The following is a 15961-nucleotide window of genomic DNA, read 5'->3' as shown; positions in this document are numbered from 1 at the left end:
CGCCTTTTTCGAAGTGTTGCGCTTTGGACATTTTTTGCTTTAAAGGCAAAATTTCCCTTTTCGCTATTGTCAACCATGCCGTAGCATGCTTATCCAAACTGAACAAAAACATGACGTGTAAAAAAATACACGCAAAGAAAAAGAGCACAGTGAAGGGGGCAATCAAACGAAGCACAACCATTTTTACAACAAAGCTGAGAGCGGCTCAGCACAGAAAAATGTAACCAAATAAGCATAAGGAAAAGAGGAAAAAAAATTGCTTCGCAAACAGTTACAATATTTATTATCACAAATTGTTAATAAAACAAAATTATGTTCTCTTAAAAAAAGTGCCACTTTTTCTAAAAAGAACACAAAGTGTTACACGAGTGTGTTTAACCTTCCGTGAGGTCCTCTTTATCTACTTTGCTCCATGGACTCATCATTATTAAAATCAGGATAATCATTTTTTATATCCCCTTCTTCCAAATCGTCCTCCTTGTCAGTGTTAACAAAATACACTAGGGAGGCTACATACAATTGCACATTTATGAAAAAAGACAAAATATTTTCGCTTTTGATAAATGAGGGGATCTGTGCCTGTAGAGGTTGCCACGAAAAGAAAGGAATAAATTTATAACTTAATATGCAACAGATAGCGACGCGGCGATTGGGGGAATGTATCGTGAGGGTGAACACGATAACTAACGGCTCTTCCGTAACGAATCAGCTTCTCCGCGCCCATGCTACGTTGCATGTTTTTTCCCCGCAAGTTGTGGATACGCTATGGCGTATGGGTTACATGTACAGGGGTGCACACAAGGATAAATTATGCACACTTAGGTATGTACGACCGCGCATTTGCAAATCCCCGCATGCATACACACATTTCCGCATGCATTACCCGGTAGTGCTTGAGGAATATGTTGCTGCAAAGCACTCCGAGGGAGGAGTGCACTAGGATCGGTAGCAGTGTTAAGAGTAAGGTGCGTATTTTCATTTTCCTCTTTCCGTCCTTGCTGAATGTTAAGAAGTGGGTCGTGAGTAACATATTCACTGCGACGGAAAAGAAGCCCATCTTTGAGAGAAACAAGCCAAGTGCACTGATTGGTAGCATCAGTGTGCTAATGTTAACTACTTCTAGGAGGCTCTTCCTGCAAAGGTGTAGGGGGGAGGGGGGAATTTTGTGTCCACAAAATGGTCTCCGTGATGTTAGAATTTGGTTCACGCGTGTGTTGTTATATAAGCAGGTAGTCACTTGATAACCACTCCTTCACTGTCCTCACGCGCTTACCACTTAAAGATTCGGAAGAGGAAGTACCCACTGCCTCCCAACTCTTCGCCCAGGTTTTTCAGCACCTGTTCCTTTACCCTTTCCTCTATGTTCGCGCTCTTTATGTAGTCAACAGAGAGCTCGCTGGTATACTCATCATTTCCAAACAGGTGAAACTTCTGCTTCCTTTTAAAGTCGTGCAAATTTCTTTGAATTATTTTCTGTGTGATAAAAAAAAACATATCTTTATATTTTAATTTGCTCTTAATGTCATTACACGTTTTAATGAACTCATCGTGGGCCTTAACCAACTCGTTGTAGTTGTCTCTCTCGGTTTTCCCAAGCTTCCTTAGGTATTCCTTCTCCTCTTTATCTAATTTGGATGGGGAAGAAAAAAGGGAAAAACGAAAAAAATCAATAAAATATGAAAGCGCTGTACGGTGCAACATCTCTCCCTTTTAAGATGCTAATAAGTTTTTTTTTTTTTTTTTTCCTTCTTTGGCCAGACGTGCATTTCACTGAGTTTCTTTCATTCTCGTGGTGTAGCACATGTCCCTCTTTGAAAACGTGGGCCAAAAGTGGGAGCCTAGTGGTGTACACATATGTATAAATATATACATATGTTGATTTCACACCAAATTGGCGCACTGCACATGAATTTGTGCGCGAAATGGCATCTTTGCTTTGCTTTGCTTTGTTTTTTTTTTTTTTTTTTTTTTCTCTTTTCGCTGCTTAAATGCTAACTTAGAGTATATCTGTCTTGCTCATTGGTAAAATAATTTGAAAAAAAAGACAACAGTTTATTTTTGTATTTCCTTGGCTGACTATTTTGAAGGCATTTATAGGGAAACCATTTGTTAAGTGAACATTTGCTATACAAATAATTGACGGACGAAATTGTTTTCACATAATTCTGCTTGTCGTTCCGGCTTGATAAAATTTTATAATTTACATGAAAACAGGAGTATGTTTTTATAGTCAGGATTACGAACAGGACAAAATTTGCTATCATTATTTTAGCAAGTGGGATTGTCATTTTTTGGCTCAAGTTCCAGAGAAAAAAAAATGAAAAAAAAAAGAAAAAAAAGACGAGGGAGACGCAGAAGAGGAAAGAGATAACGAATGGGATCGTAAAAAAGTGGGGCCGTTGTTAATTCTCATTTCTATAATGCGATAGGAAAGTGTGAATTTTGGCTAACACGTTCTCTCCCCATTTCGTTCCCACTTTTCCTTTCCTTTCGCTGCTTTCATTCCTCATTTTAATTCAACACTTTTGAAGGAGTCAAATGGAAAAAAAAGAAAAAAAAATAGAGGCATATTTCTCTCTCTACAAAATTATTTCATTTCCGTTCCAGAAAAACTAAAATAAAATAAAATAAACAAGTGAACCCCTCGAATTTGTTCCCCTTTCCACTTACATAACACAAATGTAAGTTCGCGCTAGGTGTAAAATCGTGAAGAAGCTACTTCATTTGCATATATGTACATATGCTTATGAGCATACATACACGTGGAGCAGTGATGGCAAAACGGGAAAATGCGTTTTTTTCTTGGGGATTTTTTTTCCGATCATTCAAGCAATTTGTAAAAATGGACTCTTTCGATTGTGTAAGGACTCCCACAGGGATGGCGCGAAGAGAACGCGGCGAAGGGAGCAATTGAAGCGAACCAAACCAACTGATCTGAACTGAACTGAACCAAATTGAACTGACGAAGAACGAGACTCCCGGCCGCGCCGTATTACTTTGTTTTTTTTTTTAATTCAGCTCTTCCATAAATTGTTCCACTGGCAGGAACAAAATGGTTGAAGCACGAAAGAGTGAGAAAAAGATTTGCCGTTGTTCCATTATGATCGCACAGAAGAAAAAATTGCCACGGGAATTTAAGCTAAAGGGGAGACGACATTTCTGTTAAAATGCTACATACAACATAGAAGTTTTTTTTTTTTTTTTTTTTTTTTTCCTGCTACATGGAAAAACAAGCGTAGTGTATAGCTAAATATAAAGCTGTATTATTTTTTTTTTTTTTCCATTTTTTCCGTTTTAAACAAAATGAAGAACTCCCAGATGGAAAGAAAAAAGTACTCAGTTCACAATTTGGTAAAACTTATTAATGAGAGGAATAAACAGAACGTAAGGAATAAGCAGCTGGCTGTAGGGGCGGACGGTACGACAAGTATCAAGGCAGGGGACGGTCTAGATGGAGAAACGCACTATGATTTTTGCCACATTGAGAATAATGGGCAGGTAGGAAGAAAGGGCAAAGCTAGGGTTCCCGCGGAAGATGGGGAAAGCAGCGGAGATTATGAAGTAAGAGACGGGAACGTTGATGATGACGACGAATGTGATGATGAAGACGAACGTGACGACGAACGTGACGACGAACGTGACGACGAACGTGATGACGAACGTGATGACGAACGTGGTGGCGAACGCGCTGGCTGCACACACGGGGCGGACGCGACGCTGGCCCCCCCCGGAGGCAGCGAAATAAAGCTGTTCATGTTTGATTACAACGAGTGCCAAAACCAAAAGTGCTCCTGTAAGAAGTTATACCGATTTAAAAAAATAAAAAAGGCACCCATCAACAAAAAGTTTAAAGGAATCGTATTAACGCCATTCTGCGAGAAATACTTTTCCATAAATGACAAAGCCACTGTGGAGAATTTTGGCCTGTCCGTAATTGACTGTTCTTGGAAATCGCTGGACTTATTGAAAAAATCCAAGTTCGCAAACCAGAGGAAATTACCCTACATCATTGCAGTTAATAGTATAAATTATGGAAAGCCATACAAGCTCTCCTGCTTGGAATCGTTGGCATTCTGCTTATATGTCTGTGGCTACAACAAACAATGTACCGATATTCTCAACATTTACAAATGGAGCTCAAGTTTTGTAAATCTGAATGGAGAGTTGCTCGATATGTACAAATTATGCAACACCCATGAGGAGGTGAAGAATGTTGAAGATGAATTTATTCATAATTCGCTCAACGAAAAGGAGAAACGGAAAAAAATAGACCACTACAAGGTTATATATGAGGATGGCTACTTGTAGTGGTGGCTTTCGTAATGGCGCGTCATACTTTAAGACATTTCCCATTGAGCGTCACACGTTTACCTTTTTTTTTGTCATTCCATGATGTGTGTATATACGCCGCCATGAGCTAATTTTTAACCGCTAGCTAATTTGTGTATTCCGCATTACACAATGTGCAACGCTATATAATTCAAGCGACTAACAATATTTTGTTTCCCCCCTATTTTGCAGTAAAGGAAGGGTTGCGCAGCTCGGCCCATTTCTTTACAATTAATTTGTTATAACGCAAAATGGTTTTTAATTTGTAACGCGTGCCCTTGGAGCAAAAAAAAAAAAAAAAACCCCCTTGTTTTTGTCACCCTTTCAATTTATATAAGTCGTCCAATCGTACTTTCCATAGGCAGATTTAAACGTCTCCACAGCATTCACATACTGTTGAAAATTTTGAAAACATTTATAAAATTTATCCTTCTTAAAAAGATCTGTAAAAATACATTTACACATATTTATGTAATCATAATTATTTTCAATTTCTTGTATATACGTCTCCACTAGCGAAAAATTGACCGAAACGTAGGGAATCTGTTTCGGTAAAACATTATAAGGGGCATATTTATTTTTCGTGATAATTAACTGCTTGTTTTCTCTATATAAAGAATTTATATCTTCCAGATTTTTTTTGAAATAAATTTTTGCCTTCTCAAGTAATTCCATTGGTATTATGTAACAATTAATATAAGTATGTTTTGTTTTTCTAAGCGATATTAATTCGATGCTAGCATTAAAACAGTTATTAAATTCGACAAAAATGCACGTCTTATTGCTTTCCTCCAACATGGCTATTAGCGACTTCATGTGATTGCGCATGTCTTGCACGGTATCAAAATTTGTGTTTGTTACGCTCACGGTATGTTCAATAGGTGAAATAAACAACTGATCTTTTAAAAAGACATTTTTGTAATTGTAGTAACATATGTATGACTTCTGACTGATGCTGATTATATTCAATTTATTTATTTTGCTGAAAGAGTTGGAGTCGATGCAAAATTTACAGTCTACTAAATTTTTGTTCAATGAGTTTTTTAACAACATTTTTTCTTTTTTTTCCGCTATTGTTATTTCCAATTTGGCGCTCAACTGGGTGATTTTTTCCGTGATATGTGTCTTCATTTTGTCTTCACTTTGGCTACTAAAATAGATTTCCGCTTTTTCCCTTCTGCTCTTCCGTTTGGTTTCATCACCCGAAGGGGAACTGCTCCCTTGCGAGTCGCTTGTTCGTCCTCCCACTAGGTAGCTTTTCCCCGCTAAGTTCTTTTCCCCATCTTCGTGCTTTTTTCCCTTTCGTTTGCGCTCCTCACAATTGGTGATTTTCTCTTTCCTCGGTTTTTCTTCCATCGTTTCCTTCTTTCTTTTCTTCCTTTTTTCGTCCCCCTTCTCCGTTTTCCTCTTCCTTCCCTTTTTGTCCCTCTCCCTATGTCCTCTTCTATGCTTCTCGCGCTTTCGTCTTCTCGTCTTCTCGTCGGATGAGCGAGAGAAAGTGCGTGAAGAGTGAGAAGCGGAGGATGCGATAGATGAGGACGATACGGACATGCCTGCCGATGCGGATGAAGCTGACGCGTCCGAGGAAGCACTTGCCGAGCTCCCCTTCGCGCTCCTCCTCAAACCTTTACTCTTCCTTTTAAGAAGAAAATCTTTACATTTCTGGTCATAGCTTTCTTTATCATTTAGTTCGTCCCTCTTTAGCTTTCTCATATCAGACATATGCCGATCGTGCATTCCCTTAACCCTAATTTCCTTGCCCCTTTTTTTTTCATTCGCCTTCTCTTCATTTCGAGAATGTACATTATTCTGTTTAAGGAGATTTAGGAAGTTGTTTTTCGCGTATTCGTAGAACTCGTCCACGTTGCTCATTTTGGAGTTGCCTTTATGCGGAATGGTGGGAGGAACTGCCCACGCCCAAATGCACAGAAAGAAAAGGAAAATAAATCAAGTGAATGAGCGAAAAAACGAACGAGCGACGGAGATGAAAACTGAGCCGTCGCTTCAAATCGTTGACATCGGCAAACGACAAAATGAACGATCGCCGCTTCATGCAATGCGAGTTGCGTCATATGGTAAGGATGGCCAATCCATAAAAACAAAAAAATGAAAAAATAAAACAACGTATGATATATTTTACACTCTTCACAGAGCATTAAAAAGTGTGACACAAATCAGGAACAGAAAAAATTACAAAACAGGGGAAGGACTCCCTTTTTGCCTTTTCGATTATGCATAATCATCACTTTAAAAAAAAAATAAAGCACAGAAACAACTTTTAATTTTAAGAAAAACAATTTAAAACATTTTTAGCTAAAAAGGTTGAAACGTGAGCTCCTCGGAACGGTTCCTCCAAATAGGCGAAACGTCATGCAAGCTTGTGAAAAAAAAAAAAATTTTCCAAGCTTGTTTAACCCGTTTAGACCTTCACTTAGGGGTCATTAAGCTGTAAGAGGTCAATTAACACTGTCCGAGTCGCTTGAATTTTTTATTAGGAAATGCTGAATGGGGAAAAGAAAAGAAGTTTTGTTGTCGTACCTTTTAACAACCCCCTCGCACATTTGCAAGATTTTTCTGCACGCGCTTTGAGTAGGTGATACGGATACTAAAGTTATGCATTTTTTTTTTTTTTTTTTTTTACGTTTATGTAGGGATCATCCGTTGACTTAATCCATTTGTTGGACTCCCTTTTCGCGTTGGCTAATATAGCCTCTCGTATTTTTTCAGGGAATTGCATAACATCACCTAGAGGAAGAAAAGGGGGGAGGTGGAAAATAAAGCAATTCCCTCAAGAAGCGTAGCGGTGTAGTGTATATTCCATATGCCGTACATCCACATGAAAAAGATTACCCGAGGGGGTGACGAATTCCATCTTTTTGACAACAGTGGGAATTTCGTACTCGCCCATTGTTGCATTCATAATTGATAAGCTGTTCCTACTGTAACTGCAAGTAATTTTCTTTATGTTGAAGTAGGACGGCTTGAAATATTTAAACATGTAGAGGGATGGGTTTAAAAGTGTTATATTATCGTAAATTTCTGGTTCTTCGTATATGATTTTCTTTTCCTTTTTTTGCTCCATCTCTCTTCTTCCGTAGTAGGAGTAAGATAAATTCGTTTCCTTCTTTTTCGCATTTTTATCACCACTGTTGACAATTTCGACTGCGCTGAATCCGTACAAGCAGAGGTTGTTCATTAGGACCTGCGGGATGGGGGAGTCACATGTGCGACACGTATTCGTGCGAAAAGGTATGTACACACGGGCATGCTCGCTCAGGGATGTGCATATCGAGGGAATCGCTTAACAGCACAACCGCGTATCAGCGTAACTGCACTCATGGAACGCACCAGAATTTCGTCCAAGTCGCAGCACACATCGATCGCTTCCACAGCATCCCACAGGGGGTCATGAACGGGGGAGGGGTTCGCAATGAATATTATTTTCCCCCGTTCGACGGCGTCGTCTCCACCTTTATTTTCACTCCTCGGATCGGGACTTCGCAAATTGTTCATGTTAGGTTTAATCCTGAATTTGTTAAAAACGTTAGTCGTGTGAGTGACTACGGGGGAGGAGCTTTCTTCTCTTTTTTCGATAAGCGCAAATTGTCCCCACATGTATACTGAATGTTTAGTATTCCCAGGCTTCGCAATCAAACAGACAAAATTATCAGAACATGCAATTTTGATTACGCTAATATTTGGCGAAAGGAAAGTCAACGGGTAGATCGATATTTCATCGAGATTTCTTAACTTCTTTTTATTTAACCCTAAGATGCACTTGTAATTATTCCCCCAAATGTACAAAGAACTTTTATCGCTCCTTAGGCACACATTGTAGCTGTCATTACAAAGAATTGTGTGACACCCAGATATTAAAAACACGGGTTCGTATACATTCTCGTGAAAATATTTCAAATTGATAAAAAAGAAATTGCCACTCATGTAGAGGTCACCCTTTCTACAAATGTACCCACTATGATAAGATGCACAGCTAATATTTTTAATCTTAATTTTGTTTTTTAAAAAATGTTTTATTATTTTAGGATATCTTACTATACTTCTTTCATATTTTTGCCCACATTGTCCAAATAGGTTACTTCCCCAGGAGTATACATTTCCATTTTCTGATAGAGCTAATGTATGTTCAGACCCACAACTAATGTTTGCAATTTTATTTGTTTCACTTACCACTTTGGTGAATTCCACGATTTTTTCATTTTCCCCCTTAGCATTTTTTTTATCTATTATTTGGTAATCTATAATGTCCTGCATGGACTCCCCCCCATGGGTGTTCGAAAAAAGTTTTTTATTAATTGTGAATTTACGTTTGTGCTCGAAAATTAAATGTTGGATATTTTTCTTATACTTGCTACATAAACTGTGCTCTGTGTAGTTTTTCTCATTTTTTTTCTCCTTTTCGGGTGGTGAAGAGCTGCCTTTCCCGTTTTGGGTAGATCTCGAATTTCTTCTCAGGTGAGAAGCGGTACTTTTGTTTTCTTCTGAAGGGGGTCCCACACTGCTGAAAGTACTTTCCCTTTTCGTGGTATCACAGGTGGAGCTACATCTTCTTTGACTATGATCTGAGAAGTTCATCCTATCCTTGCTCCTTCCCAGGGGAAAGCATTTCCCTTCGCGGCGTTTACCTTTTGGCTGAATTTGCTTCGAACACGTTGGAGGGAGCGGATTCTTCTGACCGTTCACCACTGCGTTTGCTAGATTGTTCACTGTGCCGTTCGTCATGCTACTCGTCATGCTGCCCGCCACATCGTTCTGTGTGCTTTCCGCTGCACACTGGGACTCCCGCGCAGCGCCGCTCGTGTTGTAGATAAAATTTTTCTCAAACAAATTGTAATAGCCGAGTTGTCCGTAGTCATTCGAACCCAAGCTGTACACAAACTTGGCGTAGTAGTTCTTCCGATCCCCATAAGTGTTACTCTTCCGCATGGTGGTCGTGAACCCGTCTTGGGCATCACCAACAGGCTCACTGATAACACTTTGGCTGATTAACAGAATGGTGTGGGTTCTCCCAACGAATATTTGTATGGACCCAAAAACGGGAATGTTAAAAATGGTATTCTGACTATTATTAGTACATTTCTGAAACATTTGTTTCATATGAATTATTTTTAAAATGCTGTTAATTTTGTATGCCCACGGGAGGGTATAATGATAGGAGACGTTTTTATACATTTTTAAATTAAACACAATATTAAACTGGTGATTTTTCTTTTGAAATTTCTTAAAATAAAAAAGTACCACTGTTTTAGTAAAATGTGATAAGTTAAAAGTTTCAGAGCTTTTTTCTCCTTCAAGATGTAATATTTGTAAAATGGGAAATTATTTTTTGTAAAAAGAAATACTTGTTCTTGTCATACTCACTTCCGTACATGTTAAACTGTACTTGTGAGAAGATGTTTTTTAATTTATAAAAATTTTTCCACCACCTTTGAATTAGAATTATGCTTTTCTTCATTTTGTTATATCTGATTCTTTCTACGCATGTATGTATGTAAGCCTGTGTGAAGTATATGGCGTTTATCAGCATGGTGAACTGTTTCCTCACCACATATGCCTTGTAGTTACTCTGAATTTTAATCACCGCTTCTGGAATTTTAAACTGACTCTGAATGATATTTCTACTGTATATATTTTTTATCAAGTAATGGTAATTCACCTTAGTGAGGACATTAGAGTAGGACAAGTACTTTCTCTTAATAGATAAGAAGCAAATTTTTAAAAATAGTTTTTTCTGGAAATTTATAAGACACATGTATCTTCTAAAGTAGGATTGAATTAAAAGGGCAGATTTGTTAGGGATAATTATTTCATTTAAATTTTTTACAATTTTTACCTGAACGAGATATGTTCTAATGGCGCTGTTAATATTTTCTATCGCCTTTTTTTGAAACAGTTCCTTTTTTAACTCTCTATATTTTCTTTGCTGCATTATTTTTCTATACCACGATTGAATGTATACACTAGCTGCATGTCGAATTAGCTTTTTTTCATTCTTCATGAAATTCTCCTTACACAACTCCAACGTCTCCTTCGTTTCGTCAAAGTCTTTGTTTTTTACAATGTAACTATAAAATATGATAAATGATACAAATAAGTTTTTCCTTCTCTCCATTGTTTTCATCCTTTCGAGAAATAGGAACCTCCTCATGTAGTTTTGAATGACAACAATTTTGTCTCTAAGGAAGAATTTTATTTTCCTATTTTTGTACGACAAGTAGCAATTCTCAATTTTGCGGACGTAAGGCACTATCGATTTTATATACTTGGCTCTCAAATTTTCTAAAATAAAGTAAATATATTTACTTAGGAAAATAAAATCCCGGAAATAAAACGTATTTTTTGATATGTTAAAGTTGTACAAAATTATTGTGCATAAATCTTTTTTCTCCTGAATGTTTAGGTAGTTTAAGTAGTAGAAAATTTCTGCGTTCTTTGTGGTTTCTTTCTTGTTGGGTGCATGGCTGTGTGGGATATTCTCTTGCTTGGTCAAAGCTCCTCCTCCGACCAGATTTCCCTCATTGCTTGCACTTGAGTTGGGAGCGGCGTTTTCGCTGGAGCTGTGGGCGTCATTCCCACTTAGGTTGGAAGAGGCGTTTTCACTTGCATTGGGGGCGAGGTTTCCCCTTGGGTTAGTAACATCATTCCCATTTGAGCTGGGGGCCACGTCCCCATCAAAGCTAGAGGCGTCATTTCCATTAGCACTTTCTTTAACACTTCCATCCTCATTTGCACCTTCCCGAACGGTCTCACGCACATTAGTATGAGCTTCCATGCCTGCATGTTTTTCCCCCTGTTCAGCCCTCCCCTCACCTCTGACACAGTTGTTCTCCCTCCTCTTCTTATACCTGAGCTCATAATAATTGACGAGCTTAATCAAGTCCCAATCTCGGCTGACGTGGATACAGAATAGCAAATACTTCTTAATAAAGTCTAGGCAGGTCAAACTATGATACAGATACTTCAACTGATAGTTAAAAATTCGTTTCAAATTTAGCATGTCTATAACAGATTTGATATGTTCCTTGTTTATTTTTTTTTTCAGTTCAGAAAAATCGTTGATTTCTTCCCCTGACATGGTAGCAGAATTGAGAAAAAATTTTCTGCTTGACCTTGTCATGCTGCTAACAAATGGCCTATTTGCAGATGGGGGAAAAAATATATCCCCCCTGAAAATGTTACTTTGTTGCCTACTACTGCTGCTGCTGCTGCGAGATGTTCTCCCACCATAATAAGCATTCAAACCTCTGCCATTGTCCCTCGCATATTTGGTCATGTATTTAGGCACTAGGAATGTATCTTGCCTTTTTCTTTCCCTCTCATTTAAAACGAGCACGAAGAATTTCTCATATGTATTTTTTATGACACTGGAGAAAAAGCAAATTTCGTCGTATAAAAAGTTGCTCTTAAAATTCTTTAGCGGAAACGAATTTTCGAAAAATAATTTTCTTAAAAATTTCATTTCACTCTTTTCTATGATTTCTATAGTGTCATTCAGTGCACACAAATCTTTGGCATTATCCAGAATCATATTGTTGCATCGGTACGTAACCGTTTCGTCGTTGTAGTGCACTATGGAAAAAATTTTTTTTTCCTTCTTCCTGTCAGATTGCCTCGACCTCCATGCCACTTCTTATCACCTTTGGCGATCTCTTCCATCAGCCTTAGTAGCATTTTTTCTGCATACTCCTCATCAGACAATTTTATTTTGCTCTTTCTCCGTTTATCCTTCTTGTAATGGATGGTTCCCACGGGGGGGTCACCACGATCGCGCCTGCCACTACATTCGAAGCTATCACTACTATTGCCGCTATCTCCTTGATCACAAATCCTTTTGGAATGTACCCCTTCAGTAAGGCGCCTCACTACACGTGAAACTTCTACACAATATAGGTACACCATTTTGTAATACTCTGCTTTTATGACGACGGATGGGCTTATTTCCTTTACCTCTTGGCAATCTTCCACGGTGCGTAAAAATTTGTATGTATATTTTTCTAGCAAATGTAAGATGGGATTTTTTCCAAATTGGGAAATGTAGGAACTGATTATACAACCTCTACAGATGTGATCACTGAATTCTCTATACTTCTCCACAGTGCTTCCTATGGCGGAGTCGTAGTTATCGTTTTCTTCCCTCGACTCCTTTAATGCTTTTATTGTATGCACGAGATAGCTATCCATGTTGAACATGGACATTTTCAAATAATAATAGTGCAATATTTCGTTATATATGTTGTTAATAAGTTGGGATAAGTTGTTGTATTTTTTATGTCCACTCGCATTTTTATTTTTGTTTTCTTCCGAGATGTTTGCAGTCAGACCAGTATTGCTATACACATACAAGGAGTGGGTAACGGTACCATTCAGGAAGTAAGTTCTAAGGTACTCATTAATTTGTTTTACTATCCTAACTTTTAATCTGAAAAATATAGTGGAACATAAATTTCTGAGCCTTATCTGATTATTTAAAATTTTGATCATCCCCTTTAAATCTACACCTAGTAAGAAAGCAATGTATTCCTCCATTATATGTCCTGCGAATACTATGAAATAATTTGATTTTTTCTTTCTCTCTCTACTTCTTCTCGTCGTATTTGTGTACATGTGATTCTCGTACCTATTCGATTCATCGCTTTTTTCCTCCCCTCTCGTTCCTGCATTGTCGTCTCTGTCGATTCTTAGAGGACTGTTATTGCTGAAGTGCATATTATCCAAGTTCTGTTCCAACGGGTCGCGCATCTTCCTATTTTTGAAGATGCGCACTTTGGTCTCCTTTTCTTCAGTACGCACATTCTGCAAAATCTGCCTAATGCAACTTATGCTTTTTTCTTCATCCGTAATGGAGCTAAAATCGCTGCTCAGATATTTCTCATTTCTAAAATTTAAAATATTTGAAAAACTCTGATTTGAATAATCCGATGAGGCTTTTCTCCCCTCTCTGTTTATCGTGTTTGGCTTTACAAAATTTTTATAGTCCTGCACATTAATAAGCTGCAGATGCAGGAAGTTCAGTGTTTCTTCCTCATTTTTGTGCAAACATGTCCTTATGGTGATATATATATTGATAAAAATTAGTGCAAAGTTTAACTTAATCATTGAGAGGATCTCTCCTTGTGTGAATCCTAGTTCTAGGAAATAATCAAACGTTCTGTTTATGTCGGATTCCTTTATTTCTATGTCGGCAGGGGCGTCTACATAATTCTTATAAATTTTTTTTATATCAAGTGGATGCAATTTTAAGTGCTTGTAGTATTTATTAGAGCTATCCAGCAGGGTGCTTCCGAGAAGGAAAAAGAATATGTAGGGTATATTAAAAATTTCGTTCTCGTTTCCTCTTCCCTTTTTGCGTCGCTGTTCGTGGTGCTTTGTGCGCTCTGCAACGGTGCTATCGGAGTCGTTATTCGAATTTGCATGTAATTCTCCCCCTCTTTGTGCCTTTTTGTGCCTTTTTTTTTTCTTCTTCCTGTGCTCATATTTGTTGGAAGTCCCTTGTTCCCCTCGCCCCGATTTCCTTCCCCCGTCGCTGCTACTTTCGGAGTGATCCATTTTGTGATGATCATCCCGAAGATGTGCGTGGCTACTTTTAGCGCCCCCCTTTTTTGCGTACCCCTTTTTTGCGTACCCCTTTTTTGTGTCCCTCTTTTTGCCCTGCTCATCTGCACAATTCAGGCTCTCCAAGAAGTTCCCCATTTTGGTGCAAATATTTGTCACATTGCTTTGGTCACTTAAAAAGCACGGAAGGACATTGAAATATAGCAATTTATTCTTACTGCTGAGATGTATGACAAAGTTGTAGCATTTGTAATTAAAAAATAAGTTAAGCACATTCATAACGTTTTTGTACGCATGATACAATTCTTTGTTTTTCCCCTTCTTTATTATATGCTTAAATACATAAGTACTTACTACATTTTGGTTGCTGTTTGTTTCTCCACATATGAAGATTAATTTGTTTCCATGATTTGACGTGCTAAGCTGAGGATCTTTGGAATCAACCAGGTTGTTATAATTTCTGGAGTGGATGGACCTCTTGGACACTCTCCTTGGTTGGTAACCGCTCCTGCTGTGTACGTAGCTTTGTCCCGAGTTGGAAGCGGCGGCGCTGCCCTGGTCCAGGCCATCGCTCGTGGGCCCCCCAACGGAGCCGTTACCAGTACCGCTAACAGCATCATTTGCAGTTCCGTTTGAAGTCCCCCCAACCGTGCCGCTAAAAGTGCCCCCGGCAGAGCCTCCATGCGAATAACTAATCGAACCGCGCATAGAACCTCCGAGGGTGTCACTGTCATAACCGTCCATAGAAGCGCACCGCGGGTAGGTCCTAATGTTGAAGAGCTCATTAAAATCTATTCTATCATTGCCCAAAGAATCTTTGTGTACTTGCGCCATTTCATCGTTGCTTTTCATATATAATTCCTTCTTCAATTCCATTAAGTACTTTTTTCTCTTCTTCTTAAACTTGTCAAAATCGAAGATGTTCCCTCTGCCCAGATACATTTTTTTTTGCCTCAAGTAGCTAAACACATTTTTGTCATCTTCTGCATAATTGCCATCAGAAGCATCATCCGAATTTTCCTGCGACTCAAATTCGGAGTCACTTTTGCCCAGCTTCTTCTGTAACGTATAATTAATGAATGAACTAAATATATAATTATTTTTGTTCTTCGTTTTGAACACCAATTTGTAAAAGGGGCGCACGCACTCGTGTGGGTTGATGATAATCAGCATGTTGTTAAATATACTCAAATAAATATTTTCGTTGTATCTCTTGATGATCAAATCGCAGATATCTGAATTTTCCTTGTACACGTAGTAAATGTCTTGTAGGTTCTCCATATTGTAGCTGTGGGTCAAAAAGAAGAATAAGGCATACATGTGTATATATGTGCATGCTTTGTCACGCAGTGAGCAAGCCTCTTACGCGCTCAGGAAAAACGCTGTCGTTTGTGAGAAAAACTTGTTCTTCTCCCTTTCTGCGTGCAGAATGACATATTTTTCCCCTCAGTGGAGAATGAAGCCATGTTGATTAGTGGTAGACACCCATGCGTGTTATATTCCCTCACAACATACCTCATGTTGTTCCCATTTTGGATAGCAAAACAGTCGTTTTTTTTTAAAAAATAGTCATACTTGTTTGGCAAGATTAGTTCGTTATTTTTTATAGCAAAATTTGCTTTCTTCTTTTTCCTTTTCCGTTTAATTAAATAATCTCCATTGCAGTTCAAGTCTTTCAAGGTACATAATTTATCCCTTCCCTCCGATTTTAAGTAAGCATCCTCATTCCATTTTATGTTAATAAATTTTGTCACATTTGCATCGTTCCTGTGCCTGTCATGGATTTCGCCTTTCTTTTCATTTTCCAGGTTGAAAATGGCTCTTTCCCGGCTGACCGTCGACATAACTGTTCGATCTTGCTGTGTAGTACACACCACGTGGGATGGTGCGTGCGTCCAGGTGTTTAGTTAAGCTCACCTGTATGCTAACGCATGCAGTGCGAGTGAGTAACCATTTGGGAAGGGGGGGAGAAACTCCTCCCTTCACAATTACGTAGCACTTTTATGAGCTGAGCGCGACAAAAAAAAATGCGCTTACGTATGTATGCATACAAACGCTCAAG

The 15961-nt window shown here is 38.5% G+C and overlaps 4 protein-coding genes across 4 annotated transcripts; 1 reads left to right on the top strand and 3 right to left on the bottom strand.

Annotated features, from left to right (window-relative positions):
• Positions 1–396: 396 nt before the first annotated feature.
• On the bottom strand, positions 397–2264 carry PCYB_144640 (hypothetical protein; the record flags this gene model as incomplete). The annotated part of the gene is made up of 4 exons (XM_004224935.1): positions 397–579; positions 884–1133; positions 1274–1625; positions 1997–2264. The coding sequence occupies 4 exons, from the start codon at positions 2262–2264 to the stop codon at positions 397–399; spliced, it is 1053 nt and encodes a 350-aa protein (XP_004224983.1).
• A 1039-nt stretch (positions 2265–3303) lies between these two features.
• PCYB_144630 (hypothetical protein) lies at positions 3304–4308 on the top strand (the record flags this gene model as incomplete). The annotated part of the gene is made up of 2 exons (XM_004224934.1): positions 3304–3498; positions 3772–4308. 2 exons carry the CDS (start codon positions 3304–3306, stop codon positions 4306–4308), a joined length of 732 nt encoding a protein of 243 aa, XP_004224982.1.
• Positions 4309–4653: 345 nt separating this feature from the next.
• On the bottom strand, positions 4654–6201 carry PCYB_144620 (hypothetical protein; the record flags this gene model as incomplete). Its single annotated transcript, XM_004224933.1, has 2 exons — positions 4654–5802; positions 5875–6201. 2 exons carry the CDS (start codon positions 6199–6201, stop codon positions 4654–4656), a joined length of 1476 nt encoding a protein of 491 aa, XP_004224981.1.
• A 584-nt stretch (positions 6202–6785) lies between these two features.
• PCYB_144610 (hypothetical protein) lies at positions 6786–15743 on the bottom strand (the record flags this gene model as incomplete). The annotated part of the gene is made up of 8 exons (XM_004224932.1): positions 6786–6830; positions 6971–7074; positions 7180–7531; positions 7678–9435; positions 9638–11415; positions 11527–11875; positions 11917–15187; positions 15415–15743. The coding sequence occupies 2 exons, from the start codon at positions 15741–15743 to the stop codon at positions 11917–11919; spliced, it is 3600 nt and encodes a 1199-aa protein (XP_004224980.1). The 3' UTR covers positions 6786–6830; positions 6971–7074; positions 7180–7531; positions 7678–9435; positions 9638–11415; positions 11527–11875.
• Between the last annotated feature and the right edge of the window lie 218 nt (positions 15744–15961).

This window comes from Plasmodium cynomolgi, chromosome 14, assembly GCF_000321355.1.
Source record: "Plasmodium cynomolgi strain B DNA, chromosome 14, whole genome shotgun sequence".
Lineage (NCBI taxonomy): Eukaryota > Apicomplexa > Aconoidasida > Haemosporida > Plasmodiidae > Plasmodium > Plasmodium cynomolgi.
Note: the sequence above shows the minus strand (reverse complement) of the source record. Positions and strands in the feature narration are given on the sequence as shown.